This window comes from Daucus carota, chromosome 6 (genome assembly GCF_001625215.2).
Source record: "Daucus carota subsp. sativus chromosome 6, DH1 v3.0, whole genome shotgun sequence".
Lineage (NCBI taxonomy): Eukaryota > Viridiplantae > Streptophyta > Magnoliopsida > Apiales > Apiaceae > Daucus > Daucus carota.
The window spans coordinates 3,664,568-3,686,154 of NC_030386.2; the positions used below are offsets into that span (position 1 = coordinate 3,664,568).

At 34.8% G+C, this 21,587-nt stretch overlaps 3 protein-coding genes across 3 annotated transcripts; 2 read left to right on the forward strand and 1 right to left on the reverse strand.

Annotated features, from left to right (window-relative positions):
* The first annotated feature begins 2,671 nt into the window (after positions 1-2,671).
* Positions 2,672-4,618, forward strand: LOC108225123 (geraniol 8-hydroxylase). The gene is made up of 2 exons (XM_017399938.2): positions 2,672-3,627; positions 3,929-4,618. Exons 1-2 carry the CDS (start codon positions 2,746-2,748, stop codon positions 4,538-4,540), a joined length of 1,494 nt encoding a protein of 497 aa, XP_017255427.1. The 5' UTR covers positions 2,672-2,745; the 3' UTR covers positions 4,541-4,618.
* Positions 4,619-7,298: 2,680 nt separating this feature from the next.
* On the forward strand, positions 7,299-19,456 carry LOC108227232 (histone deacetylase 15). Its single transcript, XM_017402276.2, has 17 exons — positions 7,299-7,415; positions 8,995-9,281; positions 9,437-9,545; positions 12,296-12,372; positions 12,710-12,785; positions 13,106-13,170; positions 13,427-13,482; positions 13,700-13,823; positions 13,962-14,087; positions 14,218-14,268; positions 14,791-14,859; positions 16,086-16,194; positions 16,474-16,553; positions 17,369-17,451; positions 17,541-17,586; positions 18,218-18,386; positions 19,076-19,456. The coding sequence occupies exons 2-17, from the start codon at positions 8,997-8,999 to the stop codon at positions 19,192-19,194; spliced, it is 1,644 nt and encodes a 547-aa protein (XP_017257765.1). The 5' UTR covers positions 7,299-7,415; positions 8,995-8,996; the 3' UTR covers positions 19,195-19,456.
* A 123-nt stretch (positions 19,457-19,579) lies between these two features.
* Positions 19,580-21,298, reverse strand: LOC108227234 (transcription factor MYBS1). Its single transcript, XM_017402279.2, has 2 exons — positions 20,613-21,298; positions 19,580-20,463 (listed from the first exon to the last, which is right to left on the reverse strand). The coding sequence occupies exons 1-2, from the start codon at positions 21,059-21,061 to the stop codon at positions 20,004-20,006; spliced, it is 909 nt and encodes a 302-aa protein (XP_017257768.1). The 5' UTR covers positions 21,062-21,298; the 3' UTR covers positions 19,580-20,003.
* Between the last annotated feature and the right edge of the window lie 289 nt (positions 21,299-21,587).

The window sequence follows — 21,587 nt, forward strand, 5'->3', positions numbered from 1 at the left end:
ATCTTAAAACTTGGTTATCACTCATTCTGCAGATATATGAAAAAACTAACAATAAACTAACAACTAACGAGGAAAACACATATACATCCCTACAAGAACAGATATATATGTATATAAATGTGCATGCATCTTTTTCCAAACAATCACTATGAGTAATCATATATACATTACACGAGTAAGAAGAGAACAAGAACCAATACATGAACCAATACATGTGATCGAGATTGAGATGAGAGAAGATGCAAGCAAAGAAGAATCCCCCATCGCTCCGCTCCGCTTAAACCCTATGTTCAATTAGAGAAGAAGAAGAGTTTTGTCCATTATATTCTTTCTTTTTTTTGGATTTTTTCTATTTTGTCGCTGCTCAACACGTGTCCCTGTGTTTTAACTGTATACATGCTTAAATACATTTAATTCCCCTTATGCAAACATTTTCTTAACGGTTGCTCGACGGAGCGGTTTCGTAACTCTAATATTTAAACACAATAGTACCACTTGTAATTCAAAAATTCGAAGTGGTACCACTCATACAAGCCAATTACACAATAATACCATACATAATTTCCCTTAAATTAATATTTTATATATGTTACATTTATTTTTAATACTAATAGTTATAATAATTTTATGTCACGGTATTTTGTATGTAGTATTTATAAAATCATGTTTATATAATTTTAATTTATAATTAGTTTAATATAATTATTACTAATTATATTTTATAAGTTGTTTTAAACAATATACATAAATATAATTTATATTTATAATTATATTTATATAGTTTTTTTATTAATAGAATTATATTTATATTTAAATATATTTTTATATAATGAATCTATCTAATTTTAGTATTTTAAAATTTTAAAAAAATGTAAATATAATTATAGTTAAATAGTTTAAACCAAACACGTGTTTTATCAATATATTAATATATGAGCTCATTTTTAATAATCTTTTCATTTATTCTATAAATATCAATATATACTTTTTACTTTTAATGTTATATTAAAATTTATATAATTTTATTTAATATTACAACTCAAATTATTTCTATTTTATATATGTTTGTATAAATTTATTAATTTTATATTACATAAATAATCAAAATTTCAGTTACATAATTACATACATTTGTGAATAAACTCACCAAACACAGTTTTTTGGAGTTCCAAGTTAAGACTTATGAGTGATTAAAGTGTTTGGAAAAAAAGTTGAAGATGTGAAACAAAAACTAACATTCCTAACTTTTTACAAATGCTTCTTAATTTTTTACACAAACGATACAAGTACTTTTAATTTATAAATACAGAATCCGAACTTTGAAGCCAAACCAAACACCCCGTGAGTCTTTGTAAAACAAACGAGGCGTATATCATCCTGTATCTGAAAGACCATACGGGGATACTAGGACAGTTGCCAAGATACGATGGTGAATTATTAGATGTCCTCATCATATTTTCGCTGTTTTCTATTTTGAATTGAAAATTTCAAAGCCGTCGTATTCATTCGCATCTACTCCCTATTTTAAAGTCAAGAGAGCTTGATTCGGTGGAAAGTAGGGGTGGCAGCTTCGGGTATCGGGTCGTGTTCGTGTCAGCAATCGGGTCAATTTCGAGTCGATTTCGGGTAAGTTAAAATCACTTAAAATTGAATAAAACTGTAAATTGAAGTTATTAGAAATGAAATTAGAATTTCGGGTCATGTCGGGTCCATTTCGTGTCAAAACGGGTGATTTTCGGGTCACTTTCGGGTTTTGTCTCAGTAAATCGGGTTACGGGTTCGGGTCGGGTTCGGGTCGGGTCTGATATTGCCAGCCCTAGTGGAAAGGGGCGGCCGGCAGCTGTGCCAATACTATATTCAAACTCTTTGACAGAGTTAGTCACATGGCTTTGCTATATATGATGATGTTCTTTATTAATTTAAGGTGCCTCTAATTTTTTTTTAAAGTTTTTTTAAATTATTTAGTATGTGCTTTAAAATATAAATAAAATATAATTTTATATCTTATTTTTGACTAAAATGGTTTATAACCTTACAATTTGAGTATCTATTCTAAGATAATCAGTAAGAGTTTAACCTCAGGACCTGGGCCAACAGAGGATAAACCCTTAACCACTTGGGTTATCCATGAAAAATTTAAATGTTTTTTTGTTTAGAAAGAAAAAAATTCAAAATAATTTAATCAAATTATTTTATAAGAACATTAAAATGTGTGCCGAACCATTGTCCTATAATATAAACAATAAAGAATTGTAATGACAATTATTTTGACTTTTTTCTTGTTATATTAATCAATTTTTGGCGAAAATTTAAAAATTCTATCAATAACGAGATACATGTATATTTTTCAGTTATTAAAATTAAAAATTTGTAACTTTCGAAGAAAATCAGTTATTTTCGTATTAGATCTATTGGAGCCATTAAAATCATTTGTTTGTACCGTACGAATGTGCTAGCATGCCTAATCGAATTAGTTGAGATGGGCATAAGCTGGCCCAAATATCCGTTTAAGAAAAAAAAAGTCATTTGTTTAAAAAAAAAAAAGTCATTTGTTGAATGAAGACAAAACATGCAAAATCACGACAAACCCGTTTCAGTTGTGTTCCTTGGGATGGCGAAGACTGCAATAATTCCAAGCTTACTATAAGTTAGAAGTACACACAAGTCATCTTCATCACACAAATGAATAGTCCACGTTACTATAAAAAAAGGTAGAGACTAAAGATTTCCGTGCAATCAACAGAAATGGAATACCTTGTCTTAATAGCATCCTCCCTATTTTTCTTAATTTTAGTACAATATCTTTTCGGTTTATATGCTAGATCAAAGCTTCCACCAGGGCCAATAGGCCTCCCACTCTTTGGCAACCTCTTGCAGATCGGGCCCAAACCGCATAAATCGCTCGCACAGCTAGCCAGAGAGTATGGCCCTCTGATGAGGATCCAACTAGGCAGTGTCACAAATGTTGTGGTATCTTCTTCCGAAGTGGCTAGAGAGATATTTCAGACTCATGATGCTGAGTTCTCCGGGAGGTCTGTCCCTGACGCGGTCGCGGGGGGCCTGCAGAATCATGATGTGGCAATGCCATGGATCTCTGCTGGAGATCAGTGGAGAACGTTACGTAAAGCCTTGAGTATTTACCTCACGAATCCGAAGAAATTGGATAAGTTGCAGGAGCTGAGGCTACGAGTTGTGAAAAAAATGGTTGATCATGTCAGGGAAATTAGTAGGAGAGGAGAAGTTGTGGATATTGGGAAGTTGGCGTTTACTACAGCTCTGAATCAGATGTCCAACACTTGCTTCTCTGTCGATGTCGCGGATTTTGGGTCGAATCAGGATGTGAATGGGTTTCATTATGCTGTGAATACTGTGATGGAAGTTGATGGGAAGATGAATTTCAGTGACTATTTTCCTTGGCTTAAAAAATTTGATCCGCAGGGTATAAGGAAAGATGCTAAGGCTGCTTATGGTTGGCTAGATAAACTTTGCGAAAAGTTCATCATGCAAAGGATGAGCCATAGAGAATCCAATCTTCCGCCTCATGGGGATCTCTTGGATTCGTTTCTTGATTTTCGCCAGGATAATCCAGTTGGTTTCGATGTTAAACAGATCAAGGTCCTTTTAATGGTACGTTTTCATCCTTCTAATCCTTACCAAAGTCTCAGATAAGACTTAAGAGCAATGCTACGTACCCCAAATTCTGTTCCCAAATTTTTTCCCAAGTGACGTGGCAGACAAATGGCTAATTTTAATTAGATGATTGATGTCTCTTTATTATTATGAGTGAAACCAATCATATATTGCCAACTAGATCTGGGAACAATTTTTGGATACCTAACAATTTCCCTTAGATAATGCATACTCGCTATTTCAGTTTTGTTTGAAACAAAAATAATATAGAATTAACACATGTATATTGGTTTTTCAGGATTTGTTTATAGCTGGAACTGATACAAACTCAAGCACAATCGAATGGGCGATGACTGAGCTTATGATCCACTCGAATATCATGCAGAAACTACGCGAAGAGATCAGCGAAAGAAAAAGAGAAAAAGCACATCTGGAAGAAGCTGATATTCTTGAACTGCCATTCTTACAATCTGTTCTGAAAGAAACTATGAGGCTTCACCTAGTGGTGCCTCTTCTTCTGCCCCACAAATCCGAGACGAATGTGAAACTCAATGGCTACACGATCCCCAAGGATACTCGAGTCGTGATCAATGCTTGGGCAATTGCACGAGATCCTAATTCATGGGAAAATCCTAATCAATTTACACCAGAAAGGTTCTTGAACTCAGAAGTCGACTACAAAGGTCGATACTTCAGCTTTGTGCCGTTTGGTTCAGGACGTAGAATTTGTCCCGGTGTTCGCCTAGCTGAGAGGGTTATGAGCTTGATGTTAGTGTCTCTTGTAGGACAGTTCGACTGGGAGCTTCCCAACAACATGTCGCCTGAGGAGCTGGACCTTGATGATACTTTTGGCGTTACCTCGCAAAAGGCTATCCCACTTGTTTTAATCCCGAAAACTTTAAATCACTAGATGCTTAAACATATATGTTTTCCTTCCTGATTTATGTAAATTAGATTGGTTTGTTTACACACAGCAATTTCATTTCCACCTCCTGGTTCTTGTTTCTTATGTAATTTGTATGTACTCGAATATGCCACGGTCATTCATCTTCAGTCAGAACTTTATAGTCATCCATGAAGTTGAAAAATTCCTGCAAGCTATTATGGTTGATCATGAGCAAGATGCTAGAATTTGACAGGGATTTTGTTGTTGTCCTCCTATCTGAGCGGAACCAAGGCCGTGCTAGTCAAGACTCCAGCCCGGTTGAGTTTCAAAATTAATTGAATTTTTGTTTCAAATCTTAACTTTTTTTTTTTTATAGAAAAATTAGTAAACAATCATTTTTAAATTTGCATATGCGAGAGAACCTGGAGGTATGTATGAATCTATCTAGACAAATCTATCAAGGAAATGAGCGACTATTAGTTTATTAGTTAGTCTGGTGTGTGCCCATGCGCACACACTAACATTCTAACAACTATTTTACACTCAGGATTATTATTGGTGGAGATTTTTGTACATACAGGAGGGTCATCATTATCAATGAGATTGGAGACAACAACAATCCACCATCTAACTAAAGAGCTCTTCCAGATCCCATAGAGTAACCAGTCTATTAGGAAACCTCCCTCAACGATCCCTGTATGGTACCTCAATGTCCCTTCGTCTTGGCACTTCCCTCCGAGGGAGTCCAGGTATGCACCTGGGATTAATAAACATGAAACTGATAGCGGCTCAGGTGGTGCATATTCCACATTCTGGCACAAAACCTGATGAACTGGATCTCATATAATTAAAAAGCTCGATGATGCAGAATATTGAAAATAAGTCTACTTTTTATTTATCTGCAATTATTTTTGTTTACTAAATGTGTGATATCATTAAAATGTATCAATTGTTTCGGTATGCAAAGCTTCCATATATGTTGTCGTGTACATTGCAGTTTTAATACAGATTATTTTCGGCTTTTGTAGTACATGACACTCTGACAAAGGCGTAAACAAAATACAAAATATAGATAGACTCGACACATACACAGATCAACTGATTTAACTACACGAGATCGACCTTGTTTTTAAATCTGGCTGGTATATGAGCTCCAGGCCTCCAGCCGAGCACTGATAAACAAGTTTGAGCTTGGCCTATTCGCCAGCAGCCTTGAATTACAGCTCTATTCTTATATGAGTGATAATTCTTTAATTCCTCACCATTTTTGTTTGGCATTTACAATTTCTTTAAATATTATTGTTGTGCTAGTTGTGACAAAGCTTCTATGAGAACAACTTCAATCTTTAGCCTATTGTCTCTGAGACTCTCCCCAGAAAGTTCTATCAGGTCTGTTTTTTTTTTCCCAGCATTATTTTGGCAAATTTCATGTTACCAGTTAAAACTAAACTTATTCTGTCGAAAGATGGTCGCAAGTTCTGTTCTTTGCATGGGAGGACCTAGTAAAAGGCGAAGATATTATAATAAAATTTCAAAATAGGACACCAAGAAGAATGTTACTGTAAGACTTATTTCTATATTATATGTATTGAATTCGAATTATCATAATGCTAACGTATTGTAATGTTATTTTCTCATCCGTAACTTTTCAAGCTGCTATATTTCATAAATAATCTGAACAAAATCAGATTCTGAAACTTGCTTCTAATATATCCGAAACTAAAAAAGGTAGTTCTAATTTTTGATATTTTTCATCTAAAAATTCTAGAAAATTAGAAAAATAGAACGGGGCGATGTGGGAGGCGCCACCTACACGCCCCTCGCTTCTCCTTTATATAAGTATACTAGTTGAGAAGCCGCGCGTTGCGGCGGCCTATAAAAATTATATTAATTATTCAATATTAATATTTGTGGAATAAAATAATTTTGTGGCTGTCTATAAAATGTATATTAATGTTTCAAAATTAATATTTGTAGGATAAAATAAATTTTATAATATAAAAATCTTGATGTAATACCCATACTAATATATAAAATTGCAAAATTGGAATATAATTCATGGTAAAAAAATGAAAATAAATTTATACACGTATTAACAATTTAAAGCACGACGAATCTTAATTTTATTTGTGTTTTTTTTAAAAATAATCATGTTCTTACATTGTCACATTCCACAAAAATATCTAACTTAAATCCGTGAGATAGTGGTCTATAACTACCCTTTCTTGTAATAACCTTTATTTTTTAATACCATATAAACAGCCTTCACTTAGAAGTTGCTTGAACGGAGCAAACAGATTATGCATAAACAATTTTTTCCTGTATGCAAAGTAAATCATATAAACTTGAACGGAGCAAACAGATCATGCATAAACAATTTTTTCCTGTATGCAAAGTAAATCATATAAAAATTAACAACTAACATGTCTGATGAACAAAACAAATATTATAAAAGAATAACCAACAAACATGCATCACTAATAGTTAGTTTATTGATATCATCCATCAATATCATGTCAAGATATTTTTCATTCGGAAATTCCAGAAAATTAGAAAAATAGAACGGAGCGATCTGAGAGGCGCCAGCACCTACACGTCCCTCGCTTTTCTTTTGTATAAGTATATTGATGATGATTGATGATTGATGATTGATATATTGATTATGGACTAAAAATTTTAAATTATTATATTTTAACATAATTATCGTTTGTTTCGGAATTTTGAGAGGAAGCTTTATTTTCTAAATGCCGATTATTTTTTTCATGGCCTTCTATGGGCCGAAATTATACAATGGATTGATGCCGGGTCAAAAAAACCTGCCCCGAATTGATACATATATTTTCCCCCAAAATACATACAATCCCATTTGCCTGATTCTTCCTAGCTCTGCCCTAACCTGGTAATTTCAACCCTCTCTCTCTCTCTCTCTCTCTCTCTCTCTCTCTCTCTCTCTCTCTCTCTCTCTCTCTCTCTCTCCCTCCCTCTGTCCCTCTCTCTCTCTCTCACACACACACATACACTAACTCGCCACACACCAATCTCTCTCTCTCACTCTCTCTCTCCCCCTCTCCTTCTCCCTCTCCCTCTCCCTCTCCCTGCAATTGCATATGTATATATCTTTTCTGTATTCTGCTACTATTTTCTTGTTGAGTTTGAGTTTACATACATGCTGAAATTTAAAGTTTGGATTTTTACATGAAATCAGTGATTGAACTAGCTGTAAAGCTTAAAGATTTGAACTTTAGTTTAAAAGTCAACTTGCATTGCCCATTTTCTTTGAATAAATTATATATTTCGAGTGTCAGTAGCATTCTTCTAATGTTTATATGTCTGCATAAATAAACATGATTGGAGTTGCCATGAATCCTAAGGATTCCAACTTTGGCTTGAAGTTCAACCTGCATTGCCAATTTTTTGGAAAAAATTATATTTTTCGAGTGTGAGTAGCCTTTTTTTTAGTGTTTGTATGTATGTATATAAAATAAACATGATTGGAGTTGCGATGAAGCCCAAAGATTTCAACTTTAGCTTGAAATTTAACTTGCATTGCCCGATTTCTTGCAAAAGTTAATAATTTTCGAGTGTGAGTAACATCTTTTTTCTAGTGTTTATATGTATGTATATAAAATAAACATGATTGGAGTTGCGATGAAGCTTAAAGATTTTAACTTTAGCTTGAAATTCAACTTGCACTGCACAATTTCTTGGAAAAAATGAAGCGTGAGCAGCATTTGAACCTAGCTAGGAATTTAACTTGCCTTGCCCAGTTTCTTGAGAAAATATATATTACATCCTTCAAGTGTGAGTAGCATATCTACATGTAAACTAAACTTTGAATTTTAATTAAATGAAAACTTTGAATTTTGGTTTAGATTCCAAAGATAACATGTGAGTAGCATATCTACATGTAAACTAAACTTTGAATTTTAATTAAATGAAAACTTTGAATTTTGGTTTAGATTCCAAAGATAACATGTGAGTAGCATTTATATATGTATATCTTTAGGTTGTATACACAAATAGAGAATTAATAAATGTGCCCTATTGGTCCTATTTTAGTTTACAGTTTGAAACGCTGAACTGTAAATGCATTACGTATTTATGATTTATGACGTAGTTGAGAATCTGCTTATGGGGCTGTTAAAAATAAACTAGGAGTACGCTTGTTCTAATTTTAAATTTGCAAATTTTATTGCACTTGATCTTGTATAGTTGAAATACTTGGGGAAATATATAGAATTTTTTGACATACAATGTGCTCTGAAGCTAGTTGTGGATAACCAGATAAATCACCTATTTTCCATTGAGTTTGTTGTCTGAAGCTTGAGGTGAAAACATATGGTGACCAGGGGAATTTTTTTTATTGCTTTATTAGTTGTAGTAAACCTTTTTGGTGCATTCTTTTCCTTATATGTGTATCTTTCACTCGTGTTTATGTACAATATGATGGTCATATGTTTGTTGTCTTGATTTTAAAGGAATGATTCTGGCAAATTGTCTTCCTGAACCGGCACGTAACATGGTCTCAGAATCTGTGCAAGCGAGTTGTCTTAAAAATGACGAGGCTGAAAACAGTTCTCCAGAACGGAAGGACCAAAAGGATCTTCAGCATGAAGATATGACGCTACATGATATGTACTATCACAAACTTTCTGATGATGATAGTGACAGTGACTGGGATCCCTTGCAAGAGCCTCCTGCAGCGCTGAAGTGGTTTTGTGTTAACTGTACCATGCCTAACTCTGATGATGTTGTCCATTGTGGTGTATGTCCATCTATCATCTGTTCTATCCATTATACTGTTGATTGTAATTTTCTAGTAGTATTACATGGTCTCCATACTTGCATCCTGAAATGAGCCAGTTTTGTTTAAGATGTGCATGAATCATCTAAAATCATCTGATGCGATATTTTATGCAGATATGTGGGGAACATAGAGAATCTGAAATCCTTGTGCACGGATTTTTTGCATCCCCTTTTTCTAAAGGACTACTTGGGAGCAAATTAGAAGTAGAAGGGATATTAAAAGGTGGTTGCACATGGTCAACTGGCTTGCTCTTTGTCACGTATTATTCCTTTAAGCATTTACTTTTATCTTTCTTGGATATATATTAATTGCTGTATCATTGTCATCGCTTAATTGGGAAAATAATCAAGAATATCACAACACACTCTCTCTCTCTCTCTCTCTCTCTCTCTCTCTCGCTCTAACTATGTGAGTGTATAGGGATCAAATTATCTTTTACAAGCATTTTCCAAATACTGGTTGCTGTTTCGGATTGTTGAAGTGTCAGACTGTCATCACGACAACAATCTTAAATTTGTTTTTGTTCCATTGATGTCAGAATTTGTCATACATGGTAGTTTTCACTAGATGTTGTCGTTACTATCAGGTAATTAAATTCCTCATGCAAATTTCAAATTCATATATATGTCCAATGTAGCAAAAAAAAAATTGTAGTCCAGAAAGTTCCAATGATCAGTTGCTGCTTTTGGAATTGCTTGTAAATTATATCAAAAATTCGGTCGACAACCTCTTATCTTGCTGCTATCTTTCTTGGACTCTTCCAAGAAGGGACAACATTTTTCTTTCTTTAATCATGACTCAAAGATTAAGGTTGTACATGTGTATCTTATGCTTCACGCCATCCATACAGGAGTAGAAAGCAACTGTGTTGCATATTGACGCAGTTGCTAATGATATTGGAACTTTTTAAAATGAGTTGAAAAAGCTTTCAACTAAATCTTACATCTATGTAAATATCATATGTTGACGGTACAGGTTGTAGTATAAAATACAGGAATGCACACTCCACTTTAATGTCTAGTAATGATTATTAAGCATATTAAATTGAGGTAAAATATGTTTAACGCCCAAAAGTTCCATTTATGACATGTATAGACCTGTTGGGTTATAGTTTATATAGATAGTCATATGAGCCTACATATGTACAGAATACATAGCCAATATGTAGTGGAAAATTCGAAATTAAAACAAAGAGAGCAGTAAACTCATCTATGTTTGAATTCATGACTATTGTGCCATGGAAGGGAAGTGGATCTACTTGAAATATCACAGATAAAAATAACTTCATGGCTTGTTTTATCCAACTTGCAACAAGTAAGATATATTTTTATGTTATTTTGTCACTTCTCTGAGTTTCTTCTGTGGTGTAAAAGCTGCCATTGTATATTTGTAATATCTGTCTTATATTATGATAAGGATATATTAAACCATTCAACAAGATTTGAACGTTTCATTGTTACAGTGTCATATTGTATGGTGTCATGAACAAGGAGATAGTGAGATGCCAAGAATATTCAATTAAATGTGCTCTTGTATTATGTTTGCAAGATATGTAGCTCATACTGTCTGATGCCAAGAACCTATATTTAGATATTAAACATATTTCTTCAGGATCAAATATAGTTTAGAATTTTCTATACAGGGAGTATTGTTTTGACCGAATTGTTTAGCACATATTTTATGACTATGTTTATTGAACTGTTTTTATCTGTTATTAGATCTCGACTGAGTTACATGCAAACTTTCTCATCCCCATTCGTATCTTCAGCACAGTTAGTAATTAATTATTTTGATGAAGCTTGTCCTGCTATTACAAGCCTTGAAAATACGTTGACATCATGTAGTGGTAAAAACAAACCTATGATTTATTAGGGGCATGAAAAAGAGAAGTTTATAAGGATTTTGCTAGATATTTGGTGATATAGTGGATGAAAAAAGGAAATACCTGATTCAGGAAGACTAAAAGGAACTAATGCTTACAGTTATTATGACTAAGATAGAATACCAGGTGGGATCTTTTAGAGCCACTTGCTAGTTGGTAAATATATGGTCATAACAGCGGACAGGGTAAGAAATTTCACGTTCCTGCCTGTGCTGCATGGGCCAACATTTTTCACTAATGTCTTTTATTATGTTATTAGCTAATTTCACCTCTTGGTGATGCCAAGTCATTGTGTCTTATACAGTAATTCAAGTTGTAGTGTATATTGACTACATTCGTTGATTATGCTGTATTACATTGTCATACCTTGGGCCCACCAAACTCAAGGCTTGAAGACATTTGCTAGGTGTAAGAACAAAGTGGCCGGAATGAGGCCCAGTCCAAGAACTTGAGAGTAAAAGAAATGGAGTGAATCGGGATAAAGAGAAATATTAATAATGACAGAAACGGGGAAAATAATTAGTAAAAAAAAGAGTGAGTGGTAGGACCTGAGAAAGGGGTATGAGGGTTTCTAATGAAAAGTGTGATTTCTAATTAGGGTTTGGGAGAGGCGGTGGACTTCTCGAATTATCCATGCAACTTGTCTTTTGTTACTTTATTTTCAGTTTTAACAGTAGAACAGTTTGAGTGAGCTATTGTTCCTTATTATTCTCTTGTTTGAATTGTGTGTTCCTAAATTAGTAATTCGTAGACAAAATTATTGCATACATGTCACATGAATTGGTGGATTACTTGATGCATTATGTTGGATGCTTTCCTTTAAAGTAAAAATACTGAAATGCAGCAATAAGTGATGTAAAAATTATCAAAAAATGTCCTTCGAAGGTTTTATTTATGGTAGATTTGTCACAATGACATGATTTTACTGAACTTGTGTTCTTTTATTTAAAAAAAGTTTTGACTTTGGTTGGTTTGCTTGTAAAACAAAACCTTTCAGCGGATGCGCTTTGTTAGAAGCAATTTGCTTTCTGTCAATTAATGAAATAATTGCTTTGCTGCTCATCGACTTTTACTTTCTTCCTAATTGTAGATTCATGCTTTCAAGATTTAACATCAGACAATATCACAGCAGTAGGATTTGATGAAAGAATGTTGCTTCACTCAGAAGTATGTTTCTTCCATCATCTTTTATTTAACATAAATATATTCTGTAAAGCTTTATTTTTGTTATTGATAATAAATTTATTTTCATTGTTATTATTGCCATTTTCTGTTGTAATCATTATTGCTAATATTATTGTATCAGTAATATTTCTTATGTATGCTTATGACTAGTCTGCTGTGTCAATCAGTTACTCTCTTAGGTCACCACTTTATAGGATCTATGCTCTTGGTGATTTTTGGATGAATTCCAACAATTGTCCTATTCTACTTAGTAATTTATCAAGTGACCGCTAACTTCTAATCGCACACATTTAATTTTCTTGAGCTTTTACTGGATTAGGTTATAATGAAACCGCATCCGCATCCAGAAAGACCAGATCGACTACGAGTGATTGCTGCTAGCCTTGCAACCGCAGGTATTATGTTGTATGTGCCTGTATAATCTTATTACACGCTAATATACAAAAATTAGGTTTTGTATTTCTTTTTGCTTAAATCTTTTTTTTTTCCATTGAGTTATGGGTGTAAAAGCTCCATATTTGCACAAATAGAAAACCTTAAGATTCCAAACTTGGTCAAATTAAATGCTTTTTACTGATATTTAAACCTTAAAGAGTGCAAGGAAAATTAATTGTAATCTCCTCTACTGTTTTAAGAATGGAATGTTTTGTTTTCTGTTAAAACAAAATCTCTATAGAAGGCTAAGCAGGAATTGAAAAAGTTGTACTTGTTTCAGGTATATTCCCTGGAAAATGCTTCAATATACCTGCAAGAGAAATTACTAGGGAAGAACTCAAGAAGGTATGCCCACACTCATTGTCAAGGCCCACAAGGGAACATAATCATCTTGGCTGGGAAATTTATCATCAGACATATTTAGCTTCCTTACATATTTGGAAGTAAAAAATAGATATGGAATGTCGGAATTTTATACTTGGATCCCTCTGAAAAATATATACTTTTACCATATATTAAATGTGGAAGCATCATGTAAGTAGCTTTCCCCTCCACCTGAAGGTATAATCTTATAAGGTTTGTGTTTTTATGCTATTTATAGGTTCATTCTTTGGAGAATATTGAAGCTGTAGAACAGTCCAGCCAAATTGTTGCCAGGTACTTTTTTCAAGGCTTTTGATAATTAATTATTGTTCTTTTTCCAAAATTTAAGGCATCCCTCTGATTTTTAATTGTATAACATTTTCTTGTTTATATGTCCTTAACTGAGTATTTTGGCATGCTCGAATGGACGAGTTCAGTTAATATGAGTGTTGAATCGTTGGATCCATTATAGGGGAAATTGTTCACTTTGATTTATTTCTTAAACTGGCAGTTATTTTACCTCTGATACGTATGCAAATGAACATTCAGCACTTGCTGCTCGTTTGGCAGCAGGTTTATGTGCTGACCTAGCTTCAACGATTTTCTCTGGCCGTGTCAAAAATGGATTTGCTTTGGTAAGGGAAACTTAGTCTTAATATTTTGGTACTTTTGCTTTATTCTAACTTATTAGTTCTTGCATAGCTCGAGTGTCAAGGTGAAAATTATATGATTGAGACCTTTTCCTTTTGCTTAATGGACTGCATGTGTGTCAGGTTCGTCCTCCTGGTCACCACGCTGGTGTAAGTCATGCTATGGGATTTTGTCTGCACAACAATGCTGCAGTTGCTGCTTTAGCAGCTCAGACGGCTGGAGCAAAGAGAGTTTTAATTTTAGATTGGGTAATTGAAAGGAGCCCTTTGTTTGGATTGCTCTATTAATATAGAGGAGAAAGATTTCAGGTTTTATATTCTTGCCAGAAGTGCATATACTTTTTGTCGAGCAATAATTTTCTGTTTCCCTCTCTTTTAGGATGTTCATCATGGAAACGGCACTCAGGAAATATTTGAGCAGAACAAATCAGTGAGTTACATTATCATTAAAATTTTGAACTAAGAATAACTTAATGTGAGAAAGTGTTTTGATAAATGTGCCATGTTCTGTTGGAAACCAATGTAGTTACAAGTTTGGTTCTATGTTGAATGCAATACTAGTTACATTTAGACTGATATAAACATGGCAGAGCAACATATTGGGATTGTGATTACAAATTACATGTTATAATTTTTTTAGGGAGAAAGAGCAACATGTAATACTTAAAGTCTTAAACAATATATCATATTAGAATATTAAATCATTTTCTAATAGTCGATATCTTCGATTTGCTTTAACCCTCTGTCTTCAAGAACTGGCTGATTGTCGAGTTTCCTTTTACCCATTTTATCATCTTGTTTAATATCATTATATCTACCTAATCTAATTTTCCCCAAATTTATTGTCAAGAAATTCCTAATATTTGATTAATTTCTTGACAGAAACATTTCTGTAAGTTATTACCTTTTTCTATTGTTTTTTAGTTCTTGATCATGTTTATATATTTTATAGGTTTTATACATATCCTTGCATAGACACGAGGGTGGGAAGTTTTACCCTTGTTCTGGAGCTGCTTCTGAGGTACCTGCTTTCTCTTCGGTAAATTGTGTAGTGGTAACAGTATGATGCCAGTTAGCTTGAGGAGCATCAAAGCTGAGTTTTTCTCTATGATTTCTGTTTCTGTATGCACAGTCAGAAGTGTCTCATTTATGCAGCATGGTATCTTTAATATAATTGTTGGCCTACATGATGGTTTTAATCAAATAAAGTACTCTATATAAAACCTGTGTTACCCTCACTTATTGTATAACATCGTAAGCCCGCAACTAGATGCATATTGGACCTAACAACCCACCAAAGCTCTGTCCAAAGGAGCTAGTAATTTGGTATATATTAGTTGTTTGCTTGTGCTTATAAAGGCCCCAAATACTCTATCTCACCGATGTGGCATGTTACACTTTATTTCACTTTAAATACCCATGCCGGACACTTGGCAGTTGACACTTCATTTTGGGTCAAAACATGCAATTTGTTCCCAAAACATTGTTGAGTCCCACGTTCGGACACGAATCCATATTGAGACTTTCAGCGAGTCTTTTTAAACCATACTTTACTTTGTATTTAAACATCAGATTTGGCAATTTTTTATGACGAGACCCTACTCTTAATCCTGTATTATTCCTTTTCACCAACATGTATAATTAGGACACACTATTATAATACATTAATTCTAAACAATCAATAGTTTAATACATTGTAGCAGTGTTTTAAAACTGCTAGCGGGTTAGGCGGTTGGGATACCTTCTTTAGTTGGGTATTCGAGGACTGATGGGAACATCAGTTGGATTTGTTTAACTATTATGTTTGACTAAAATTATAATTCATTACTAGTTCGATCTTGGTCCATCTTTTTTCACCTATTCTTGTCAGATTAGTCCCTTATAATACCAGAAGAGAGTGTTATTGGATTTAATGCTTGTGTTTTGTGGGAAGATTGATGAAGGGAATGGGTCATGGGTGCGTAGGATTAGAGATGGAGAAAGCAAAGATGGTGCATGATAAGGAAGGGTATTAATTGTATTAATGGAAGAGGACCTTGAAGTTGAAGGGATGGGTTGCTTTGTCTCCTTTATATAATCCTTCTAACAAAACCAAAGAAAAATGCCTTAGCGTCCTATTTTCCCCTCATCTAGGCATTTTTATGCCTCCTAGTGCCTTGGCAACTGCCCAGCCATGTTTTAGAACTGCATAATAAATCTACATAAAACTTACAGATGATTAATAAATATAAATTTGTTGTTATACAGGTTGGTAAAATGGGTGCAGAAGGTTACTGCGTGAATGTTCCCTGGAGCCGTGGAGGAGTGGGTGATAATGACTATATCTTTGCATTTCAGCAAGTTGTGCTCCCAATAGGCAAGTAGATGTGCATTCAGTGTTTCTAATATAATTTTTAACCCTGAAATTTTGTAGTATTAAAAGATTATTATACGTCTTACTGGTTAAATGCTCGAGTGCAGTGAACTTTCTTGCGAATCTATAACTGCAATGATTTTGTTATAGTTTCAGTGATATACCATATACAGTGTTGATTGTTATACTTTGTATGCTAGCTACAATTTTAATGGTCTTAAACTGAACCGTTTATATCACTACTTAACTTTGTCAGATATGTTTCATTTTCAAATTTTGCAGCTTCTGAGTTTGCCCCTGATTTCACAATAATATCGGCTGGATTTGATGCTGCTCGGGGTGATCCTCTTGGTTGTTGTGATGTAAACGTTCTTGCCCATTAGTTCTTCCCTTGGTCAAGTTTCTGGTTACACTTCTACATTTTTTCAAGTTTAGCCACATTTTATAAAAAAATTATACCTTGCATTAGAAGGATATTACCCTTACCTTTGTAAAGAAGCTGAAATTATAGAAACCGGGCTCTAAAGTTGAAGCGCAGCACTTGGGGACCACCTAAACATATACTAGTCTCTAGAAACTGTTGTGTGCTGCAGAAATTCATAGACAAACCGTATGACCGTACAGAAGTTCAATTTTAATACCGAACTACTTTTTTAAGAAAGTCAAAACTTTGTGGTGTTAATAAAATTTAATTTGTACGCAGTGGATCGCGTATCATTATTAAAAGTAGGACATGTTACATGCGATTGTGTTTCTTATTGTGCTCTTGTGGTCCGTGATTACTACAGGTTAGATTTGGAATTCTAGCATCCATAAAGAAAAGAATCACCTGGAAGGAAAAGATTAAGGGTAGAGGCATGTAACCATCAGAGAGCTTGTTTTTCTGAAGAGAATTAAGATGCAGTAGTTTAGAAGTGGGAGAGAAGAGGAGTCTGGCCGATGTAGCTTAGGCAATTGTAATTCGTGGAAATACTGCAAGAATACATTAGACAGTTCTAGGACTATCCCATGAAGACATGGTAGTAGGCAAACATAGAAAGAAAATTAGCAGCAAGTTGGAAATATCTTTTTTATTTGTGCAAATTTTTAAAGAAGCTTTTATATGTTTTTTTTTTCAGTAGTATTGTGTTAATCTGTTTTAATTTTACCAACCTTAACAACTGTACTGCTTTTATAGGTAACTCCTGCTGGTTTTGCACAAATGACAGAAATGCTAAGTACATTGTCGGGGGGAAAATTACTTGTTATACTTGAGGGCGGGTTAGTTATTTCTTTTATGGTATTTTTTAACTGTTTAGTGGCTATTCGTTACTCTTTGTCTCTTTATTTGTTTTCTCTTATGTTTGCAGATATAATTTGCGATCAATATCATCCTCTGCTACAGAAGTAATTAAGGTAAACTATATTTAAACTATTTATCACATAATGAACTCATGATTATAGCTTGACAATTGTAATAATTTATAATTACTTGACTTAAGCTAATTATACTTTGAAAGATGAGCATATATACAGTTTCAAAATTATATATTACAAAGACTGTATCGACTTAGCCCCTTACCCCTTACCAACACTGGCCTCTAAATTATGGTCCTGGAACCTTGTTGGGAGGGGAGAAATAGAGAAAATGGTTCATCTCTTAGTTTTTATGAGAAATTGAATGCCTTTACCTGGGATGGGTATGATTTTCTTATTATTAATTATAGTATATATAGTCTGCCTTTTAGTTACCTAATATATTGGTATGCTGGTTCTCAACTTTATTTAGTAATCTCTCACTTCGATTATGCTGTTATTAATAAAGTGAGTTTCAAGTATGTTAATTATGCTGTTATGTTTTTTACAATAGAATACTGAGAGAGTTGCCTCATAACCTTCCTGCTCCAGTATGAAATCATTGATAGAGCTTTTAGGATTAGAAGGACTTGTGATTGTCTTGCACAATTATGTTGGTTGATGGCATCAGTTACAGACTTTTTTTTTCTTTCTCATTTGGAGCTTTTGACATGGCTTTCTTTAAATAAAGGTCTTGCTTGGTGAAAGACATGGATGCAAAGTGGACAAGGTTGTACCATCTAGATCCGGACTGCGGACTGTTGTTGAAGTTTTACAAATTCAGAAGAATTTTTGGTCTAAACTAGAACCAGTCCTCTCAAACCTGCTCTCAGTATGGGGTGTTCATCTGCAGGAAAGAAGTGAGTGTAGTTCTCAACTTTTCATTGTCATAGCGTATATCTTTTTCCAACCAAGTGCTTTCTGATTCTACTTCTGTTTCTAGAGTACTGTTTATCTTTTACCTTATTAGACTAACCCAGTCTGGTGTCTACCCCAATTCTAGAGAAAAGTTGAATTTCTCTTTTCTAATATTAACAAAGACGTGGAAATATTGTACATAATCTTTATAGTATAAGTAAGGGGGGCAGAAGAATAAGCATTGATATAGATGGTGAGCCTCTACATGACACAATGGGGATGGGGGTGGGGTGGACTTGAATCTGGCTTATTAGTTAATTTGGTTGCAGTTTATGGTAGAAAAAATTGTTCCATGAAATAACTTTTGGTTCTTGGTGATATTCCTGCATCTATACGTGTACCTTATTTCTAGTTGTTCATTGATTATTGATCGGGGAACTGCAAGCAACTATATGATCCATGACAGAGTTGATGCTCCAAAATCGACCTAGGATGTTTGGTTCAAATGTGGTTCTCTTATTTAAATATAACTTTCCATTTCCCTGTTTCTTTCTGGGTAATTTTTATGTCCTGGAAACTCAAAGACATGTATGTGGAAATGTGTATATCGACAGACAATTATGAGAAGTGGAATAGATCTACTTGTGTGCTTTTCTACACATATTCTAACTTAGCATGCCTTAAATTTCAGGGAAAAAGATGATAAAAAGGAAACGCGCTTTTGTACCCGTGTGGTGGAAATTTGGGCGGAAAAGGTTTGCATATCAGGTCCTGACTAGAAGTGTTCGATCAAAATCAAAGAAATGGTAGAAGTTAAAAAAGTCATTAAATGATAGGAATGTTAGCCATAGCAGCAAAGGAGCATGCTTCCTCAGTCTTTATTTTGATCGTCTGTAAAAGAGTCATCTCACAGAAGGTCTAGAATTTCAGGATGTTTTTTTATTGTGGAAAGCTACTTGTTGCTGCTGCTTTATTTTGTGCTGCTGATCGCACACACAGTGTGTTTGCAAATGACGTGGCTGTTGTGACTTTCCTTTTGCGTAAATACAGAAAGGTAGAGAACAATTGATGAGCTTCTGTGTTTCTGCTAGTTTTTCTTGGATTTATGGCCGTGCTAATTGCCTATTTACGGGAGTTATATTTTCACGAGGTATATGAAGTCGCGTCATAGAAAGCATAAATTAGGCAGATAAAATGAGAAAAACCAATAACATTAAAAAGTCATCTCTCCAATCCTTTGTTCTCCTTAATGCTCTATTGAGGCCTATACAAACATTGATCTTCCTCATTTGGAAGCAATTTCTAAAGATAGTAGGTACAGAGAGAATGAAGGCCAGAGAAGCTGGCTCCTCCTTATCCTTTTGATCAAAATTAGTCCTAAAGTTTGGTATCAACAATTCTAGACCATATGTGATAAAAATATCTGAGTGCATGATCATAGTCCTCTGTTCAAGTATTTACAAACACTTGATTAGGACACCATGGCCCTCCTGTTCTTCAAGTTGAGCCTATCGCTTTTCATTCCATGTGAATGCTTATTGACAAATTATGAAGCTGAATTATTACATAGTTGATAGGGATTGATTGCGACAGAGGGAAAGCGTGTGGCGCGGCCCTTGTTATTGGTGCATCGCTGGTGGTGGTGCCATAGGATATGCCACTGGAAGGACGTAAGGGTGATGATGATGAATCGGAGGAGGAAGCATGACTGGAGTTCCGACAGCTGAACCAAGATGCGCGGAGCCAGCAACCACCGGGTGTCCTAGTGGTGCACCGTACATCGCCATTCCCGGGGGCCCGGGATGCTTCATCGGTGGCCCTACTGCCATACCATTTGATGGGTCTGAGGTAAGTTGTTGGCCAGTTATTGGGATATGCTGAGAGGACACATCTCCATTATTGACACTGGTAATGTCATGAATACTTGTTCTTCTTCTGTCTCTGTTCATAGAATTCAACCTGATGAAGTATTTCTGGGCATGGCTAGCTACCTGTGTTGGTGTTCTAGAAATCACATAGTTCCGCGATATGCTTCTCCAGTCTCCTTTCCCGAACTTGTCCAAACCGATCAAAAATAACCTGAAAAATATTAGATTATTAGTTCTTTGCTGAAAAAAGGCGTATTACAGAACACCCTAGCCTTTCTCTACCTTCTTAGTTGTCGAGAATCATAATCAAATTGACTATTTTAAAGTTCAGTTTGGATAGCAAGATCATATTTGTGTTACCTGTGCTCTTCCTCAGTCCATGGAATCCCTTTTCGTCGTTCTTGCTCCAGCCTTGAACTCCCCTTCGATCCCAGACACGTAGAGTCACCTCCAAACGCAGAAAACCCACTAGAGAAGTTACAACTAGACCTCTTAGCTGTGGCATTCATTAGACCCTGCTGATGGTTACTCTTCGTCGATGATGATGAGACTGCAGCTGCAGCCGCCGCAGCCTCCTCCTCACCAGCATACTTAGGAAGAGGCACCAGACCAGCTTCAATAGCATTCACATCTTCAACCAGCAACTTATAGTGCTCATGAAGTTGCTCAACTGATTTTGTGGGAACCATAGTTGCAATCTTATCCCATTGCTCCTTAGAGTCTTCAATCCAATGCATGGCAATGGCATTTTCGAAACACTTCTCTTCTTCCCTGCTCCACATTTCTGAACCCGAACCCGAATCCGACATTCTTGATTCTTGGTTTTTTCTCTCACAACTTCTGTAACACAAAACTAAGAGCTGCAGTTTACTGCAGAACTCAGTGATGTGAAGAGAGTCTTGTTGGATATAATGCTTGTGTTTTGTGGGAAGATTGATGAAGGGAATGGGTCAGGGGTGCGTAGGATTAGAGATGGAGAAAGCAAAGATGGTGCATTATAAGGAAGGGTATCAATTGTATTAATGGAAGAGGACCACCTTGAAGTTGAAGGAATGGGTTGCTTTGTCTCCTTCATATAACCCTTCTAACAAAACCATACAAAAAAAGAGTCCCCGAAATTCGGTTATTTTCTCGTATCTCGTGAATTAGTTTGTTTCGGATGTTTACGGGAACACAAATAATATATGTATCTCGTGAATTATTTTGTTTGTATAAGTTTTTATGACAAATAATGTATATCTCGTGAATTAATCTGTTTCGGACCTGTATACGTTTTTATGACGAATAATACATGGATATTGGACTTATTGAATTATATCCTGTGGACAAAATTCA